Here is a 19041-nt window from a genome sequence, read left to right on the forward strand (position 1 = left end):
CATGCCGACTGGGCCTTTTTTTCTCTCCCTTTTCCCCGCCTGAAGCCCGCCCGCGGGCTTCAGCTGCGCCGCACCGCCTTCCCACGTATGTAGATGCCGTCTTTTGGGCTGGAGGGGGGGGGGGGGGGCGTGGAGAGACAAACATGACGCTAGAAGCAGCGCCTCAACTGTGACGGCGGGCCGCCTTCCTTTGGGCCTCTGTTTTTTTCGTTCCGTCTCGCCCTTTTTCGTCTGTGCCAGTGGCAATTACGATTACTCCGTATCCGTGGTGTTCCTCCCAAAAGACGCCATTCAGCCCACCAGCCTCACCGTCAATCTACCAGCCCGCCGCCGGTGACATGCCGGTGGTGCACACATTCTTCATCAAACATTACCCGCAAACATGCTCGAAATAGAAATATGACATGTTGCAATTGTGCAGAGTATTTGTGCTGTAATGCAAAATATAGGGAAAATGCCAACATTATAACCACTTCACCTTGGCTACGTGATCCGTCTTCTTCTTGCTGCTCTTGACGTAGCCCAGAGCACGTAGCTCCGCCAGGCCACGGTAGAACATGACCAGCGCTTCCCTCTGCTTCTCCTCGTCCTCGCCCTCGTCCTCGTCCATGGCGTCCTCCCCGTCTGCCTGCCCGCTCTGTCCACTGACCAGCGTGTAAAACGAGGACCACATGTCGGCCACGTTGATGAGGTTGCCCGTCTCCAGGTACATCTGGTACAAAATGGCCGTCGCCGGCAGCGTCGCCTGCAGGCCATCATGGTCTGGCTTGCAGCACTCGCACGCCAGATAGTCGTGTGGCCGCGCCAGGCTGCGCTCAAAGACGACCCGCGCTCGCGGCACGAATACGTCCTTGGACGGCGCCCGCGAGTCGTACAGCCAGCTCTCCGACAGGAACATGCCGCTCGGCGTCGTCTCGTCGTGGCGCGCCGCCAGCAGCCCCGTTACAGCGTCGATAATCTCCGTAAACTGCTTGTCCTCCTCCTTGAGCGTTGCCGAGTGGTGGCTCAGTTGCACCCGTTGCGCAATCACCGTGGTTCGCGCCACCTTGCTCTGCCCGCTGTATTGGCTGCGTACGCTGATGTCCTCTGCTTCAGCACGGGTCATGAGCCTCCGCAGCGCCGCAAGCTGCGTCTCCAGCTGGGTCTGCATCTGCTCACCCTCCCGCTCGTTGTCGGGCCCTAGTCCCAGGCCTGGCTCGCCATCGCGTAGCAGCGATAGGAAGCGTTCAATCGCCGCCACCAGCTCATTCATGCCCATGCGCCTCACGCTAGCCACCATGTTTGAGTGCTCTGACATGATAATGCCCTCGCTCATGGCCTCCACGTAGGCCCTCGAGAACGCTCCGTGTTGCGCACCAGCGGCCTCGAGCATGAGCAGGCTCCGCAGTCGCTTGTCCATCCACGCCTCGCGCTCCCGAATGCTAGCTTGCACTCGTTCTTTTAGAGCGCTTTCATCTTCTAAAAGAGACCGTGCGTACTGCAAGTTCTCGGGGCTACCAGATTCAATGGCCGCCTCCACATGCTTGCGGAAAGAGGGTGTGTTGCGTATGGCCTCCAGGTGTTCTGGCTGCATCAGCTTGTCCTTACCAGCCTCCCAGAGTGCCAGCACACTAAGCGGGTTGGCGAAAAAGTGACACATGTATGCATACTAAAAATAATATCAGCGAATGGCATGTACACAATAGCGGATTGATGGCCTGACCTTGACAGAGCTGATGAATGATTGAATGCCAGCCACCTGATCGCGTTGGCGATCTAGCATCCATCGCAGCAGCGGGGCTCCTAGCCTGAGCGGGACATCACTCGCGGCCACAGCACCCTTGAAGACGGATTCCAGAATTGTATCCGTCTGCACGTCGTCAAACTGGCCTCCATAAATCTGACGGCATGCAGATTTGAGCAAGCGGGCTTGGAGCAGTTCCACCGATGTGGCGACGCCAAAGAGCAGTGTAAAAGGTATTCGCGGACGCCACGAGCTGTCACTGTCAGTCATTTCCGTGGAAAGCGAGCCAGCTTCCGTACCTCAAGAGAGTAATCATGTCTGATAGCAGGCTGCTATCGAATCCTTCGCTGTCCTGAATTGCGACAAAGACTTGGTCGCAATTTTGTGTTTGCACGTATGCATACAGTGCTTCCAAGTCGTATTCGAGATACCGTTTGCCCTATACAGTCAGTCGAGAACAACAGGAAAGAGCAAGAGCCTCCATACATCTGCTTCCTTTTCCTCTGCATCATTCTCCTCATCATCTTCCGTCGCTTTGGACGTCCCTGTGCGAATGATACGCTTCAGCACCGCCTTCAGCGACCCAGCCTCGGTCGATCGCAGTCTTACGAAGCGGCTGGAGCCAGACTGCAGCGTTTCAGACAGCTGTTCAAACAGCAGGTCTTGTGACGCAATATTTGTTCCCGTCACAATAAATGCGGCGGGGATTTTCTCAAAGCTGCCAAGCAAATGTTAGCCACACGCCGTGTCTCTCGCCCAGCCTCCCGGTGGCAGGGAGGTCCCAACGGACGCAACGGCGTGCCCCGAAAATAACAACAGCCGGAGAGCAGAACAAATGGAACAATAAATGCAAGGGATAATAATTTCGCTTACCATTCAGCCTTTGCCTGCTGAACAAAGGATGACACCTGTTCCAGCGTGGCAGAGTTCGAGTCTCGCAAGATGCCCTGCCCAGCCCAGTCAGCCCATCTTGTCCTCCAATAATAGCATTCTAGGTTGAATGATCCAATATTCGTGCCATGAACCGCGTACCTGTATTCGGTTGCTCACTTTGGTCCAGCTCTCCTCGTACAGACGATGCCTCTCTTGCACACACGTTGCACGCTCAGTACCGTTCAGGAGTGGCACGAACAGCGCAGAACCCAGCGCGGCTAACGAGGCGTCATCGTTTGATTCTTTGCCCTTTGTGCCCTTCTTGGAGACGCGGCGCCTTTTTGATGGCCGCGCTGCCGCACTGTCTTCAGGGTTGAAGATGTAGGCCACCTAGGGCAGGGTTAGAATATGCTGCACGGCGTCTTTTCCGAGCCATTGGCCCAGAAACGAATAACAGTAATAAAATACCTGGTGGTCCTCCTGGCTAAATGTGCCATTCGTCTTGTCGTCTTCTACGGCCATTGTGTTCGGTTTTGCTCATGCCTACAATCTCAATTCAGCAAGCTGCAAACACGCGACTCTTGACGGAGAGACGCGTTAATATGACTGTGCCCCACACTGTGTTCGCACGGTCGCTACCCTTGAACAAAAGGAATAGTCATGCGCAGTCTTTGTGCCCAGCTGTAGATGGACCGGATTTTAACGTCCACAAGAACCGAGCAAAAGAGTTGGTTACCACACGTTGATCAGTATACATAAAAGCGCTGCTTTAAGTCAAGTCTGTTCCCCAGCGACACCAGCCTTTCACTGTCTCATCGCGGCCTTGGCCGCTTTTAGCCCTTTTAAGCTCCTTGACTTTATATTTCCATTGACTGCAAGTCTCAACTTTACGCTCGCGCCATCTTCTAGAACCTGCTTCAATGTCGAAATGAAAGCACCTATTTGCAAAATATCATACATCGAATCCGCCAGCTCCGTAACCCTAAACTGAACGCAAAGAAATCGTAAATAGCAACAGGAAGCCAAAATTTTACGCGTGCGCCGAAAACAAAAGGAAATTGCAAGTTTGTGACGGGGTTGGCCTCTTCCATCGTTTACTCAGCAGCTGCTGCAACCTGTTGAATGTCAGTCATGTCTTAATGCATCATAATATAGTCGCTTACTGCCTCCGGGGCTTTTTCTTCGTCCTTGGCAGGCTCAGAGGGCTCCGTCTTGTCCTGATCTTCATCGGCCTTTTCCGACGAAGCCTTGGCCTCCGTTGCGCCCTCGCTAGAGCCGTTCGTCTCCTTCTTCTCCTCGGAGCCGTTAACACCATTAGTGTTACCGGCAGGGGCAGCAGCAGCAGCATTGGCGAGAAGCTTGTTCCACTTGTCCAAGAGGCCCTGCGACCTCTTCTTGAAGCTGAACTCCTCTTCACGGGGAATGCTCCCCATCTTGAGGATGGCCTTCAGAACCTTGTTGATCTTAGTCTCGCGAATGATAGACGCTTCAAGATCCGTGAATGTCTCCAGGGCGGTCAAGAAATCCGACATCCCCTTCATCTCTGTTTCAACGGGGGGCGTGTCCTTGGACAAGAGGCCCTTCTGAAGCTTGTGGCGGAGGAAGAAGACCTCTTTCTGTGAATGGTTAGCACAATTTCGTGCGAGTTGGACAGGTTTCCGCGCACCTGCTTGCGTTCGCGCTTCTCCTCAGGAGTCATCTCAGGCTCATTGGCCTTCTTAGGATCCTTGGCCTTCTTGGGATCCTTAGCCTTCTTGTCAGACTTGGGCTTCGTGACAGATTCCGCCTTCTTGCTCGGGGTTCCGTTGGCCTTGGGTGTCGAAGACGTGTTAAGCTTGATCTTGGGCTTCTTAACGGAATCAGAGCGCTGGGGGGTCTAAAAACGGTCAACAGTGAACGCCGAAGCAGATGTATGCATATAGGTACGTACGCTGGCCTCGTCCTCGGCCTTGCGCTTCTTCGACTTGGGCTTGGCAGAATCAACATCGTCCAGGTCGACGTCGTCCTCTTCGGCCTTCTTGCTCTTCTTGCTCTTCTTTGGCGTCGCGGCAGCTTCCTTTCTGGCGGCCTCGGCCTCCTCAAATGCCTTTTGCTGAGCCTCCAGTTCCTCCTCAAATTTCGCAAGAACGTCCTTGTAGTGCTCGATCGGGTGCTGCTCTACAGCGAGCTCGAAAGCAGCGCGCAAATCCTTGCGCATCTTGGAGTTGACGGAGTTGCTGGCCTTTTCCGCCGAAAGTTCAGTCAGGGTCGTGTTGCCAGCCCAGCCACTGTGTCTGTTAGTATGTAGACACCCCAATGAATTCGCAAAATCAGCCTACAATTCATTGGTAAAAAGATACATGACAGGGAATGTCCTGTCATGGACTCGCTTGCCGCCGTCGGCATACGCTTCAGCATAAGTGCCGTCGCTTTTGGCTGCGGAGACTGGGCGAGAGCTAGTGAGAGCCGGAGGCAGCATGCTCTCGTCGCAAATGATAACAGGCCACGGTGGAAAGCCCTTAAGCTTCATAAGGAAGTGGTCGCCAGGCTTGGCATCAGTGTGCGTGAGGCGGGCCTTGGAACCCTTTCTGCTCAGCCCTCCGCCGACAGACTTGCGGCGATTATTCTTCTTCGAATTCGGTGTCTCGGTCGCAACCACGGCGGGCGCAGTCTCAGCAGCCTCCTTCATCTCGACGTCGCCCTCAGTAGCGGCGGCATCTTCTGTCTTGGTCGTGTCTGTGGAGATAGTGTCAGCATGCGTTGGTGCTGGGGCGCGTCCGTTGAGCGACGAGCCGGCGCTGACGCCACCGCGACGAGGCGTCATCAACCTCGTCGCAGGACGCGCGAGCTCGGCGCAGAATCGTTCGCGCAATGGCCCTCAACTCACCTTCCGGCTTCTCGATGTCCTCCTTGGAGGCATCCGCGGCAGGCTTGGCCTCGTCAGCGGCCTCGCCACCACCTGGCGCGGCAACAGGTTCGGTGGCGGCCGTTTGCTCGGTGGCGGCTGGCGCAGCGACCTCGGGGATGGTAGCAGTAGTGTCGGCCATTGTTGAGATGACCGTGTCGGAATATGCAATTGACAAAGATCTGATGCTGATCGCGGCGACGAAAGACCGAATCGCGATGGGGGTTGTGCCGGGTCAGCAGCAGTGAAGCTCGACCAGGGTGCGTGCAGCGACGGGATAAAGAGATTCGACGCGTGAGAAGCGCGTGTAGCTAGATCCAATGGCAGTCGCAAAGCGTGTTGCGCGATGGTACAGAGGTTGTGCGGGATGAAAAGCGCAGCTTTGCAAACTCGTAGCTTCACCCTTGTTGTGCGATGATGTGGGTAGTCGGAGGCAAGGAACGGCTGGTCTGGCTGGGCAGATTGGATGGCCAGAACGAGCACCTCTCACGTCACAGCATACGCATCACGTGACGTTATATGTGGGAGGTGACCGAGACCGAGAGGTTGGTGAGGATGAGAGTCAAGAACGCCTCCGCCATGTGTAGCCCAAAACACTAGTCAGCCTTGGCTGTGGACACAGCGAATGAAGATTGGACACTTCAGAATAATGTGCCTCGAATTTAGATCAACGGCATGCGTGCATCACTCATCACCCAACATCCACGATGTTAGCTTGTGGTGGTTTGCCTAGGATAGCTTGATCGAGCACCCAAGTGCTCATAATCGCGTTAAAAAAAAAGATACTATTTTAAACAACTACCATAAACCTAACATTGCATATTTTCCACCTCCTAGCTCACCATGATGTACAAGACCAATAAATTTCGGCTTCTTACTCGTCATCTTCGTCTTCCTCGTCCGAGTCAACATCCATGCCCTCAGCAGCAGTGATAGAAAACTCCCGTTCCTGATCCACACCAACGTAGCTGTCGCTCATGAGTAGCAGCTTCAGCTTGTGGTCGCCGGGTGTGGGCACTGTATATTCAACGCGCACAGCCAGTTCACGGCCAATGGTGACTCGCTTGATCGCGAGCAGACTGTTTGTCTTGTCATCACCGACAACCAGCCACCAATTCTCCATCTTCTTTGGCGGATAGAACGGTGCGTGCACAGTCGAATCGTATTCGCCATCATCCTCCAGGTTTCTAACAACCTTGACGCTGAGGTATGCCGGCTCGCCAGCGCGAATCTCGTCCTCCTCCAGGACCTCGTGCTCGAGCTCTAGATCGGGGTAATTATCGTTGGTGAAGTTGGCAGCCTCGCCAAGCTGCTTCTGGGACAGCCCAAGACGCTTGATGAGATTTTTGTAGTCGGGATTCTCTTCGGGGTTCATGGCTTCCATGAAGTCAAAGATATCCTTGATACCAAACTCATTGGCAGCCTTGACTGCGTCAGCTCCAAAGTGAGGAATCTGCTTGAGAGGACTGTCACGATCCCACATGGCCTGCACAACCATCTGTGACATTTCCATCGCATGCATCGTATTCAGATGACCGTCAGACGATAGGATATCAACGATGGCACTAAGTAGGCTGAGAACGCGAGACAGAATAACCTCTTGGTCCTTGGCCAGGTCAATGGGCAGCTGCATTCGGGAGAAATGAGCCTGAAGAAGAACAAAGGCCTTAAAATGAGGAGTATCAAAGGTAGGCTGCGCCATCTTGACGGGAATGCGGTCATAGATGCGGCGAAGCAGGCCGTCCTCGTGGCGTCGGACCTGGATAGACTCAAACTCCGTAGCCGACGTAACAATTTCGAGAATTCCCTTGAGTTTCGTTCGCGCCGACAAAGACAGCAGGAATGTCTGCATAGTGATATAGGAGATATTATAGTAGGCACCGATCATGGCGGCATTCTGAGGCGTAATAGAGCCATCCTCGTCGTCGAATTCAATAATCTTGGACTCTTCAAGTTCGCGCAGAGTCGTTTCAACAAGATCTGACATGTAATTGCTGAGGCCCTCATGAGTGGTGCTGGTGAGACCGTAGTAGCTGGGATTGGCCAGCAAACGGCGGTAAAAGTAGGTAAATGTCGTCCAGTTGATGGCGTCTTCACCAGACTCAATCATCTTGGTGCTAATCTCTGTCACAAACGCGTCGTGAAGGTAGTTGTTCAGGTGCGACTCGACAGGTAGAGCTTCGCTGAGGAACTTCTTGTAATAGTCGCGCTTGACCTGTGGGAGCATGAGAACACCGCGGCCACGGCCATCATTGGAAGGTCGCAGCGCCTTGCCAAACATTTGCAGCACTTCGCTGAGAGGATAGTCAACATAACGGTGTTCACGGCCTTCAAAATATTGCGTGCCCATGACGATGACAAGGTGGGCGGTGCTTGTCAATTCCCAGCACACCTCGCGAGAAGCAACCAGGACTTGGATCGCGCCATTATCAAAGAGGTGCTTCACAATGCGCTTGTCGTTTTGACTCAAAGCCTCGTGGTAGTAACCAATGCCATGGGACAAAGCCTCTGCTAGTGCCTCTTCGTGCACACGATCCAGCAGGGGCTTCATCTGCTCAGAGTCAACATGGAGGAATCTGTCGTCGTCTTCGTCTGCCACGCAAGCAGCCAGCAAATCACGCGCGGTGCTGCGCGTTTGCTTTCTGTTGGGAACAAAGATCATGGCGGGTTTGTCCGCAGACATTTGCGTGATGGCATTGTATGTAGGCTTGGCCATGGCAAGCATAAGAGAGGGGAAGTGAGGGTTCGAAAAGGCTTGGATGTGTAGTTCCAGAGGAACGGGTCGCACGTGGGGGCTAAAATTATAGATATCATGCTTTTTGGCATCAATCCATTCGCCAATGTCACGAGCATTAGCAAGAGAGACACTCAAAGCAACAATTCGGAGTGGTAGCTCAGTCTGAGTTCTGATATAGTGCATGCGAGACACAATAATCTCGTAAATATAGCCCTGAGAGCCACCCAGCAGGTGAATATCATCCGCGATGAAAAGTTGGACATTCTGGACATTCTTTCGACGCTTCCACTGGCGCGAAAGAACATCCCACTGAGTGGGTGTGGCAAGAATCAGGTCACCCTGCTCGAGCATCTTGAGGTCGGTGGCAGTCTCTCCAGTAAGCTTGACAATTTCTTTGCCACCAGCCAAGTGGCCGAGTCGCTTTTGCCAGTCTTGCAGACGGGCATCAACAAGTTCCTGGAATGGAGCAATGTAGACAGCTCTGCCTGAGTCCTCCTGAGCCCAGTGGCGAAGCAAAGCGAACTCTGCACATACTGTCTTGCCGCTGCCAGTCGGAGCGCCGACAAAAACGTTTTGCTCCGTCTTGTACAGAGAATTAAAGACCTGCGTTTGGATCTTATTGAACTGCTTCCACTCAGGGTACAGTTTGATGTAGCTTGCGGTCTTGAGCGCAGAGACGGGCAAGGCCTGGAGGTCAAGCAGCTCCGTGTGGGGAGGGAACTTCTCGGGAAGGATGAGCTTTTGGAAAGACACGGGAATTCGCGTCTCTGAATGCATCCATCGATCAGAAATAACTGAAATGAAGTAGTTGGGCGGCATGGGGTCGGTGATGGGCACAGTGAAGTCGACAATGTGCTCATTTGACTCCGAGACGGCGTAGTCTTTGCGCAGGAGGAAGGTGTCGTGGAAGAGGATATCTTCACCATCACAGTCCTCGACAAAGATCCAGAAGCTCTCGGCACCGCTGTGCACAGCATCATCCCACTCGAAGTTGGGCGTGATGGCAAGCTCGACTTTGAGCATCGATCTGGTCATAGGCTGAACCTGGGCCTGAACGTCGACGCGGGGGAACTTGGCGACAAAGTTGCAAACAGTGCGGCCAGCACGGGGCATTCCAAGAAGCTCACCCATGCGGGGAGGGTCGAGATCGAAGTAGCTATCCCAAGCAACATCGATACGCTCGGCCTTTTGAATCACGTCGCGAGGGCAGGCAGGGAATTGTCGAAGAGGAGTCATGGTAGGCCACATTCTCTTCTCAGCCATCTTACAAAGGTCCAGTGCAGTCTTTGCCACGGAGGCCCAGCCCTTCTTGAGCGCAATTTCGAAGACGGCTCTCAGGATACGACCAGCACTCTGGGTAATGTAGACCATGTCGGCCATGAGTGCCAGGCCATCTAGCGAGAGACGCGAAATGTAAGCTTGGAGCAGGACGTTGATCTTGCAATGGGGTTCCTCGATGCTCTCCTTGACAGGGATGGGCACACGTCCGAGAAGCTTGGCAAGCTCTAGCTTCTCGTCTTGTCGGACTGGGATGTATTTGAATTCGGCGGACAAGGAGAAAACGCGGAACAGTTCGATGGTAGTAATGGAAGGCTGGATGAGGTTGTTGTACGTTTCCATAGAGTTGGCAGTAATGTAGTAGTGCGAGGCAATGCGACCAAGCTCAGTTGATTGGAAACGCCCAGTCTTTTCATCGTACTTGGCCAAGTTTGTCTTCTTTAGGACCATGGCCGCAGCGTGAATGAGATCTACACGCTTTTGCTCAAGGGCCACATCGTCTTCATATTCGGCTCCCACTTGATACAAACCCGGAGATCGCAGCATACGAACGAACAGATAGGTGTATCCGAGCCACTCGACACCTTCGTCACGTGTTCTTACGTTGCCCAGGACGACTTCGGCGTTGAGGTTGTCGACCAATTTGCTGACAAATTGACTCTCAATGGGCAGTTGCTGGTTGAGTAGAGAAAGGTAGTACTGAATCTCGGTTTGTGTGGTGATGATGATACCTTCACCGTAGGTGTCGAACTGGGGTCGACCCGCACGACCGAGCATCTGCAGCACGTCCTGTGGGCTCAGCTCGACCCAAGTACCCTTCTCGGGAGAATACACTTGTGTGCCTTTAATGATGACGGTATGGGCGGGCAAGTTGACACCCCAAGCAAGAGTGGCGGTGCAGACTAGGACCTGGATGGCGCCTCGGGCAAAAAGGTCTTCCACATCAGTTCTGTCGACACGGCTCATACCAGCATGGTGTATACCGAAACCATGAGGCAGCAGATCCTTCAGATCCCGATCCGTAGCTTCACCAGCAGCCTCCTGGAGCACCTCACGGCTGCCAGCATCGTGACGGAGAATTTGGTTGATAGTCTCCATCTCCAGGGCCTTGTCTCTGATGTAGCGAGCAGTCTTGGCTGTCTCCTTTCGCGAGTGCACGAAGATAAGCATCTGGTTTCTATTCTGACCCACGTGTTCCAGAACCTTATTATAGGTGACATCGTTCATTGTCTTGAGCTGTTTGATCGCCTTGCGATCTGTTACGCCAATGAATTCCTGGCGCAGAGGGCAAGGTCGGAAAGATCCATCAAAGTGGAAGAGGCCAGACTCCATGTCGACACGAAGGAAACTGGCGACATCGCGATAGTTGGGAAGTGTAGCAGACAAACCGACAAGACGAACTGGTTCGCCAGTCTGCTCCGTCTTGCGAATAGTTCTGCTGACAATGCTCTCCAGAACAGGACCACGGTCATCGTGAAGCAAGTGAATCTCGTCGATGATAACGAGACGCACCAAATTGGTGTAGGAAAGATCGTTCGCCTTTCGTGTGATGACGTCCCACTTCTCAGGAGTAGTGACAATGATTTGAGTCTCTGCAATTTGAGCCTTGGTAAGCTGACGATCACCAGTCAACTCTGCAACGCGGATACCATACGGCTCCAGTCGTTTGCCAAAGTTACCGACTTGTTCTTGAACAAGGGCCTTGAGCGGTGCGATGTACACAATCTTGAAGGAGTCAAGATCAATGTCGCCTGTGTCAGGGTTTCTATTCTTTCCAATCTCACGGAGAATCGTCAACATGGCAACGTTTGTCTTTCCGGAACCTGTCGGTGCGCAAATGAGCATGTTGCCGTCATCGCCAAAGGCTGTAGGAAAGCACTTGGACTGGATCTTGTTCAAGGACTTGGTCGTGCCAAAAGGAGGGCGCGACCACTCCGGCATGTCGGTGATTGGAATGAGAACATCATCGGGGTCATTGCGCTTCTTAGGAGGCGGCACATGAATTTCTTCGTAGCCCTTGAATGAGCGCTTAGTGGAGCCCTCGGGAAGTCGGACCTTGGGGTTGGTCATCAGATGATTGCCTTGATCAAAAACAAGATTGTCAAGGTTGATGAGCTTCCTCGGCTGGAGGCCGCCGACAAGACGGCCGTCGGTGGCTTCTTCCTTTTGCTGACTGTCTGTAAACGATGCAGGAACATCGATATCCATCTTCATACCCTTGCGCTCCCCATCGCTGCCAGACTTGCCGTGCAGCTCGTTCAGGATGCGTTGTAGCCCTTCGGAGGCGATTTCCCGCTCAACATGTTGGCGAGCTGCAGCGTCCTCGGCTCTGGCTAGCTTGGTGAGCCAGAAAACCTTCTCTCTATTTTCTACAAGCTTTTGCACAAGCTCGTGATGTTCAAAGTCAAATAGTTCCATCAAATCATTCTCGATTTCTCGCAAAGACTTTTCTTCACCACCAGTCTCATCAGGTTCTCCTGATAGGATGCGAAGGGCTTCTTTTGTTTTGTCGGTCTGTTCGTGGGCGTCGGGATAGAACGCGCCAATCTCTCTTTGCAGCCAAAAGGCATCGATATCTCTGGCTGCAATGGCGCCCTTCTCTGGCTTTTCGGTCTTGTCGCTGAATTGGCCAGCGTCAAGAACCATCTGATCGTCGTCATCTTTGACGTCGGCGTCGGGTTTGGATAGTCCATCCTCGCCAGCATCCTCGCCTTCATCTTCACTATCAGATGATTCGTCACGGACCTCTGGAACAAGTTCGTCATCTTCATCTTCATCATCAAAGTCGACAGCAACACCTTGACGCTCGTCGATTTCAGCGTCGCCGGTGCCGTCTCCCATAGCAACATCCTCATCGTCATCTTGGGCATCGTAGTCTGTGATCTTCTTGCCAAGGTTCATCAATTCGTTGAATTGCTTGGGGTTCATCGTCGCGCCGAGGATATCGTCGATTTCCTTCTTCTTGTCGAGGTCCTTTAGATCATCGTCTTTCAAGTATTCGAGTACAGCGTCGGCCGCACTTCGGACGACTTCATGTGGTACATCGCCAAGTGTTGTTGCGACAAGGGTAAGTATTAAGTCAAATGTAGCGCGGGTGGCGAGGGTGCGAGGTCGATAGGTGATGCCCTCGACCAAGGGCTCGTTTGCGCCGAGGACGCCAGTGCCTCGGAGGTTGGCGTTGTCGGCTTTTCGTTTCTGCTGCTCACGAAAAAGAACGTCCTGGCCTTCTTTCATGCTGCCTCTTTGGATATCTGGCATTCCAGGCTGCTTCTTTTGCTTCGGGGCGTCGTCACGGCCGACTCGCGCACCCATGTCCCGGATGCTCAGGCGTCCTGCGAGGGACTCTGGGTCACCGGTAGCCTCATCATTTCGTCGCGAGACAAAACGACGGTCCGCCTGTAGAACCAGGTTGGACATGGCCGAGTACTTGTATTGGGAGACATCGCGCTGAGGTTCCGACATGCTGGCGGTGTTGTCGAAGCTCTCTGCAGGGATGGAGAACGTCGATGTGCTCGACGGCGGCGCACAGAGCTTGACCTTTAATATACCATGCGCTGCTACCCTGGATAGATGTATGCGATGCGTGCCGGGGCAGAGAGGATTCAAGCAGCGCGTCAATGCTGGGAAAATGAAAGGTCGTTGTTTAGCTATTTGAAGGTGTCGCGCCGATAAATTTCAGATCCAGCCTCCAGGCAGAGGCGCGCTAGTACCGTAATAGGTATAGCGCCATTAGCCGTTCGGCGGAGGAGCAGCAGCGGCAAGATATTTCACCAGGAATTGCGCTCAAATATTCAGTAAAATAAACAAATACGTGTTTTATTGACCACAGAGCACTAACTCAATCAAGAAGAATCTGGAGTTTTAGCCGTGAAAAAGACAAAGAGAGAGGGTTACCGTCGGGCTGGAAGTACAAGGTTTCTTCTTACAGATACCTAAATAACTACGGATAGAGTGGTAACCAACTAACACCAAGAAGAGTCGCGATTGGCGAGAAATAGCATAATAACTGGAGAGAACAAAGAAAAAGGAATAAAGAAAGAAAAAAGAAACGGAAGAAAAAAATATAGTGAGCTGGATGAAAAAGGGTAAAATGCCCCATGACGATCGTGGCAAGCAAAACATCACAAAGAGAGAACAGCAGTGGAAATATGTATTAACCACTTTATGGAGCCTAGCATACGCTATGAAAGATTGCAACCAAAGTTTCAAATCTGAAAGCCAGTTTTGACACAGTACCCGTCAGTGATCTGCTGAGTTGAGAAAGCAGACTTGCCCTCGCAGACACCGTATTCGTACGGCTGCCCGAGTGTTCCTTCATTGGCGCCGCTGGTATTGCTGGAAGGTGAAAAGAAGGAAATTTCCGTGAGGGGCAATGCATCGCAAATTTCGTTCCCAGCCGAGTCACGCGGGTAAATGTAATATTCTACGAATCCAGCACCCTGTGTCTGTATGCCAGCCGCTTTCTTGGGCAGAGTCCATTCACCCATGGCGTGCGACTCTCCAGAGACGGCGTCAACAACAGTGCCTCGCCAAGTAGACCCTTCATCTGTAGTTTCCACGACACAGTCATACTCGTGGGAATAGTCGCCCGTAAACTGGACGGCGCAGCTCACGCCATCGCCACCGTCGGCGCCTGCGTAGCACAGAGACGAGTTAAAGGTGGTGCCCTTAATAAAGCTAGAGAAGACAGCATGGATAACGCTGCCGCTCGAATTGTCTGGCCGCGGCTGTAGACCAGTGTAAGCGCCGCTTTCGACGCCGTTGAAGAAGAATTGCTGCGCAAAGTAGAAGCCGTCCTCGTGCGGGGCCTTGCTCAAGTCAAAAGGAAAGGTGACGTCGTTGAGACCGTTTTGCGGTTGCTCAGCGTCGGGAAACGACCAGCTTAGACCAACTGTGGCAGAACCAATTTCCGCCGCCAGAGCGGTGACAAGAACGAGAGAGCGGTACATATTGGGTGAGCAGAAGAGAGCATGCAGCAGCAGTGGGCAGTTTGGCTGCCGTCCCAGAACAAGGAAGTAGCTGCTCTTCTATATAGTGACGGAACGAACCATTAACAGCAAAGTCAGTTTGTAAAGCGTTGCTGTAAAATGGAAGTTATGAACCTTGCTCGTTTCACAAGAAGGACCTTCTCGAAATGGAAGGTCCCAAATTAGCGATCATGGGAACGTTGCGTGGACGCTATCAAGGGTGATATGGCACTAAAACTATCCGTCGGGAATAGCGAGGTCCATGATTGGCACGCATGAACGTAAGGGTACTCGTGGTTCTCGCGCTGGAACCATAGGCGAACCATAGGCTGACAACCTCGTAACTCGGTCCGAGAGCGGCAAGTTGCCGTTCTTCCAAGACATAATCGTTTTCATATTTTTTTCATATTTGCCTTGTTTGCCCTTTTTGCCCTTTTTATTCTTACTTTTCTTATCCTTCTTATTTTTCTCGTTTTTTCTTATTGTTCCTTATTTTCTCTTCTTATTTTATCTTCTGCCTCTGTGATAGTTAATGACTGCTCACGAACGATGGTGGCTTTTTCCCCTGATCATGTCCTGATGTAGTAGTTCTTATACAAGCAAGAGGCAGAAATGGGTTCAATTTATCTGCTTTGACAGGCTATGAAAATATGACTCTCGTCGACTACACGATTAATGCCAGTGACATGCCTGTTTTAAGTCCGAAACTCCCCACATCAATAGCATACAACCTGCTAATGTACTCTACATACTACAATGATTGTCTAGTACTATGCACAGACAATGTATCCTGAATTTGGCTCATACAAGTGGACAACTTGAAGCTCCAGATTTATGCATTATATTGTATTCATCGTAAGCTTGCTGAAACCGTTGGTGCTTTGCCGCAAAGGTAATCGCTGTTTCGATATGGCTCACTCCACCAGACGCCGAAGCGCAGCGCGCGGCCCTCACTTCAACCTTGCATCAGCCAAGCAGCGACGCCATTATGGCAGATGACGCTGAAACCACTGCGAAAATACGAGATGGTTTGAATCCATACATTAAGTCTCGGGAACAGGTCAACTATATCCGGCGCATCTTGGCCGCGCACCTGGGTGAATGCGCGCAGGGAGGTCCCCTCAAGTCGGCGCTAGCACTGGCAAACGGGCGCGACGCCGAGGGCACCGTCAACACAGACAGCACTCCGGCGAACAGCGTGTACAGAGAATATCTGGACGTCCTGAAAGAAAACATCGCCGCCCGCAAGAATTTTGAGGCGGCTCGGCAATATGACATTCCAGAGCTACGCACGGAGGGGACGGCGGCTAGCGCATCCGCCTCATTGGGCTTGAATGAGCGTTTGGCCCTGCTGAAGCTGCACCAGAAGCGTGACGGCTTGTACGCGGTGCAAGAGACACTCGACACACTATTAGAGCAGCCGGCGGCCGACGCCGAGTTTCTGGACGCCGACCGCGTGTTGCAGGGGACGCCGGCTCTGCCCCCGGTGCCGCGGGACGTCATCACCACCATGGCGATTGAGCAGAGCTCCTTACCGCTGGATATTGCCGGCCAGGTCAACCAGCTAGAGAGGCTCGTACTGCGTGCCAAGCTGCTTCTCAGGCAGGAGGAGCAACTTCTGCATGAAGCGAGACAGCGCGTGCGGCGCGCGTCGCAGCCGCCGAGCCAATCAGCCAAACTCACGGCGCTGGGCGCGACACGAGATGAGCTCATCAATTGGATCGAGACGGAGCTCGGCAAGGCATCTCCAGAGATACAGCGCCCCGAGGACGACGGAATCTCATCGGAAAGGGGGCCTGGTAAAGCCGATCCGGCGGCCATCCAGGCACAGTTGGGCGCCATCAAGGAAAAGTACACACTCTACGTCTCGGCGAGGAAGGTTCTGTTGGAAATGGCTGCTTGCGATTCTAAGCCGCCTCAACCATTGGCGGCAAACATGAAATCGACGAAACGGGCCAGTCTTGCAGCACCATCGCGCCCGCCTATGGATCACCTCGTGGCGCCCTACTTGGCTTCCCTTGTCGATGCGTCTGCAAACCATAAAGCCGCTGTGGCCTATCGAACGCAAATTTCTTCTCTCCTCAACAAGACTGCTCAAATCAATAACCGTCAGGTCAGCAAACTGGCCGAAGAAAGCCACTTGCTGTCAACATTCCCCCCCCGAGGTGCCTCCGGCCGACCAGGTACCAATTCAGCATCGCAGGCCAGCATCGCTACCCAGGTGATGCCGTGGGTGGAAGCATCAGACGCCGCCAAGATGGCCACGCTGGAATCCGTGGCGGAGACGGTCGAGAACGGGCAGATTGCTCTCGAAGGGCTGATGAGCACCCTGGAAGGCATCGGCAAGATTACCGGGAAGGACATTCTGAGCAGTGAAGTGGACGAGGACACGTGGCTGGGTGCAGATACGCCAAGGGCTCGAAGACATACGAGGAAAGGAAGCAGAGCGATATCACAAAGTTCGACGGATCCGTGGTCGAAAGTGCGAGGCAACCTGGGTTTACTAGGCCAGGAGGGGCTGTAAAATGATATTGCTGTATATATACCCTTTAGTTGCAATGCATAGCCAAATTTCAAGTGTTTTTCGTCATTTTCACTAGTTCAAGTCGTTACACGTAGATGTTTATTTTTCAGCCAAGATTGCAGATGTTCTCATGGATAAGTCGAGAATTGATAGATGCTCGTCAGCCCCATCCAACAACCGCTTGTCCACTTCGGAGAAAACCATGACCATCTTGTTCTTTTGTACATCGGGGATCGTTTCGTCAAATACCAAGACTTGGTACAGCTTCGATCGGTTAGAGTAGACGATGACTGAGGAGATGGGGAGCACTTACCTGGGATACAATTTGTCCAGCACTCCAGCCGTCGGCCACCATGTCTTCTACAACCTTGGAGACGCCAGTATACGAGCCACCTGAGCCACGCGGACGCAGAGCAGCAATAAGCTCATCTATCGTCTGGCCGGGAATCACACCAGCAATATCCTCGATAGTCTTGACCGTCACCGCCTTCTTGTCCACCTCCATGGCCTCATCGCCGTCACTATCCTTGGGCTGTACAGCAGCACCCACCAGGCGAGCCGCACTCTGCAGGAAGGTGACCGCTTTACGCAAGTCGCCCTCGCTACAGCGAATCAGGGCGTCGAGGGCGCCGTCCTCGAGCGGCACAGACTCGGCGGCGGCAATCTCCTCGAGGCGCTTCTTGGCGCTGCCCTGGTCCAGGCTCTTGAAGCGGAACTTGCTGCAGCGACTGGCCAGCGGGTCGATGATGCGGGTGACGTAGTTGCAAATGAGGCAGAAGCGGGTGATCTTGCTGTAGATCTCCATGGTACGGCGCAGGGCGCTCTGGGCGTCCTGCGTCATCGAGTCGGCCTCGTCGAGGATGATAATCTTGAAGGGCGGGCAGGGGTACTTGTCACGGTAGCCGGCTGGTGGGTTCGTGAGCTGCATGCGCGCAAAGTTTTTGACCTTGTCGCGGACAATGGAGATGCCGCGTTCGTCGGAGGCGTTGAGCTCGAGAACGCGTGACTTCATCATCTCGGGGCCGTAGAGCTGCTTGGCGAGGGCGAGGATGGTCGACGTCTTTCCGGTGCCGGGCGGGCCGTAAAAGAGCATGTGAGGGAGCTGCAAAGGGAACGTGTATTAGTAGAAGGCTTGTCGAAGCTCGGATCGAGGTCTCTCACGTTGGCAGCCTGTAGCGTTCGTTGCAGGACGGTGACGGTGTGTTCTTGGGCGGCGACATCGTCGAGGCTCTTGGGACGACTGTGCATTATTAGAAAGGGCGAACAGAACTGGCTTCTCAAGTTCGGCGACATACTATTTCTCGACCCAGGGCTGAATGCGGCCGTCGCTGGCCTTGTTCTGCTTCGGCTCGGAGCCACCATTGGTTGCTGCCGCAGCTTTGCGGGCCTTGATATCAAAGAATGATGCCATTTTCGTATCAAGGAGTGGCACTTGAAGACCTGCGCAGCGCTGTAAAAAGGTTCGTCGAAAACTATGCGAGGTTGGGCTGGCAAAGACGAAGACCGAGAATATGAAAACCCATTAACGCGTTGCGGGTGACGCGACAGCCGCCGTCGCGTCCCTCCCAAGTTGAGGACGGGCGAGTACCTAGGTACGTACCTTTACCGGTAACATACATTGAGCGGGGCGTTAAAAGTACCAGGGCAATTTGTAAGTACAAAAGGTGCATTAGGCCCCAAAGACTTTGATTGCAATAAAAATAGCCAGTACCTTATGCGTTTGGCTAAACATTTTGTGGTGCCGAATCTGTTTAGATGTTATTTCTGTTTAAGATACTGCCTTTGATACCAGCAAACAAATTGGCTGTGTACAAGGCCCCATGACGGGCTGCAGCTGCGAGCCCCACACCAAACAGGGCCTTGCCTGAGCTGCACCAGAAGCAGCAGCAGCAGCAGCGAGCAAACGCCTGCGAACCATTTACACTGACTCGACTTTCCCGTTGCCTCGTAGGTAGTCGCGTGCATGTGCGGCCTTTCAGCACAGAAGAAGCATCATCGGGCCGTGACTCGGGCCTCATTACAGTCATTGTAGCTCGCAGTGGCTGCACCAGTCAA

The 19041-nt window shown here is 53.3% G+C and overlaps 6 protein-coding genes across 6 annotated transcripts; 1 reads left to right on the top strand and 5 right to left on the bottom strand.

Annotated features, from left to right (window-relative positions):
• Positions 1–463: 463 nt before the first annotated feature.
• LMH87_011491 (uncharacterized protein) lies at positions 464–3118 on the bottom strand (the record flags this gene model as incomplete). The annotated part of the gene is made up of 7 exons (XM_056200641.1): positions 464–1648; positions 1703–1976; positions 2023–2162; positions 2210–2441; positions 2597–2670; positions 2756–2986; positions 3065–3118. 7 exons carry the CDS (start codon positions 3116–3118, stop codon positions 464–466), a joined length of 2190 nt encoding a protein of 729 aa, XP_056052470.1.
• Positions 3119–3690: 572 nt separating this feature from the next.
• LMH87_011492 (uncharacterized protein) lies at positions 3691–5622 on the bottom strand (the record flags this gene model as incomplete). The annotated part of the gene is made up of 6 exons (XM_056200642.1): positions 3691–3711; positions 3760–4212; positions 4263–4472; positions 4527–4863; positions 4915–5311; positions 5463–5622. 6 exons carry the CDS (start codon positions 5620–5622, stop codon positions 3691–3693), a joined length of 1578 nt encoding a protein of 525 aa, XP_056052471.1.
• Positions 5623–6354: 732 nt separating this feature from the next.
• On the bottom strand, positions 6355–12957 carry LMH87_011493 (uncharacterized protein; the record flags this gene model as incomplete). Its single annotated transcript, XM_056200643.1, has 1 exon — positions 6355–12957. One exon carries the CDS (start codon positions 12955–12957, stop codon positions 6355–6357), a length of 6603 nt encoding a protein of 2200 aa, XP_056052472.1.
• A 743-nt stretch (positions 12958–13700) lies between these two features.
• LMH87_011494 (uncharacterized protein) lies at positions 13701–14444 on the bottom strand (the record flags this gene model as incomplete). Its single annotated transcript, XM_056200644.1, has 1 exon — positions 13701–14444. The coding sequence occupies one exon, from the start codon at positions 14442–14444 to the stop codon at positions 13701–13703; it is 744 nt and encodes a 247-aa protein (XP_056052473.1).
• A 1006-nt stretch (positions 14445–15450) lies between these two features.
• Positions 15451–16986, top strand: LMH87_011495 (uncharacterized protein; the record flags this gene model as incomplete). Its single annotated transcript, XM_056200645.1, has 1 exon — positions 15451–16986. One exon carries the CDS (start codon positions 15451–15453, stop codon positions 16984–16986), a length of 1536 nt encoding a protein of 511 aa, XP_056052474.1.
• A 99-nt stretch (positions 16987–17085) lies between these two features.
• Positions 17086–18397, bottom strand: LMH87_011496 (uncharacterized protein; the record flags this gene model as incomplete). Its single annotated transcript, XM_056200646.1, has 4 exons — positions 17086–17250; positions 17300–18088; positions 18148–18226; positions 18282–18397. The coding sequence occupies 4 exons, from the start codon at positions 18395–18397 to the stop codon at positions 17086–17088; spliced, it is 1149 nt and encodes a 382-aa protein (XP_056052475.1).
• Positions 18398–19041: the final 644 nt, after the last annotated feature.

This window comes from Akanthomyces muscarius, chromosome 4 (assembly GCF_028009165.1).
Source record: "Akanthomyces muscarius strain Ve6 chromosome 4, whole genome shotgun sequence".
In the NCBI taxonomy this organism is placed as follows: Eukaryota; Fungi; Ascomycota; class Sordariomycetes; order Hypocreales; family Cordycipitaceae; genus Akanthomyces; species Akanthomyces muscarius.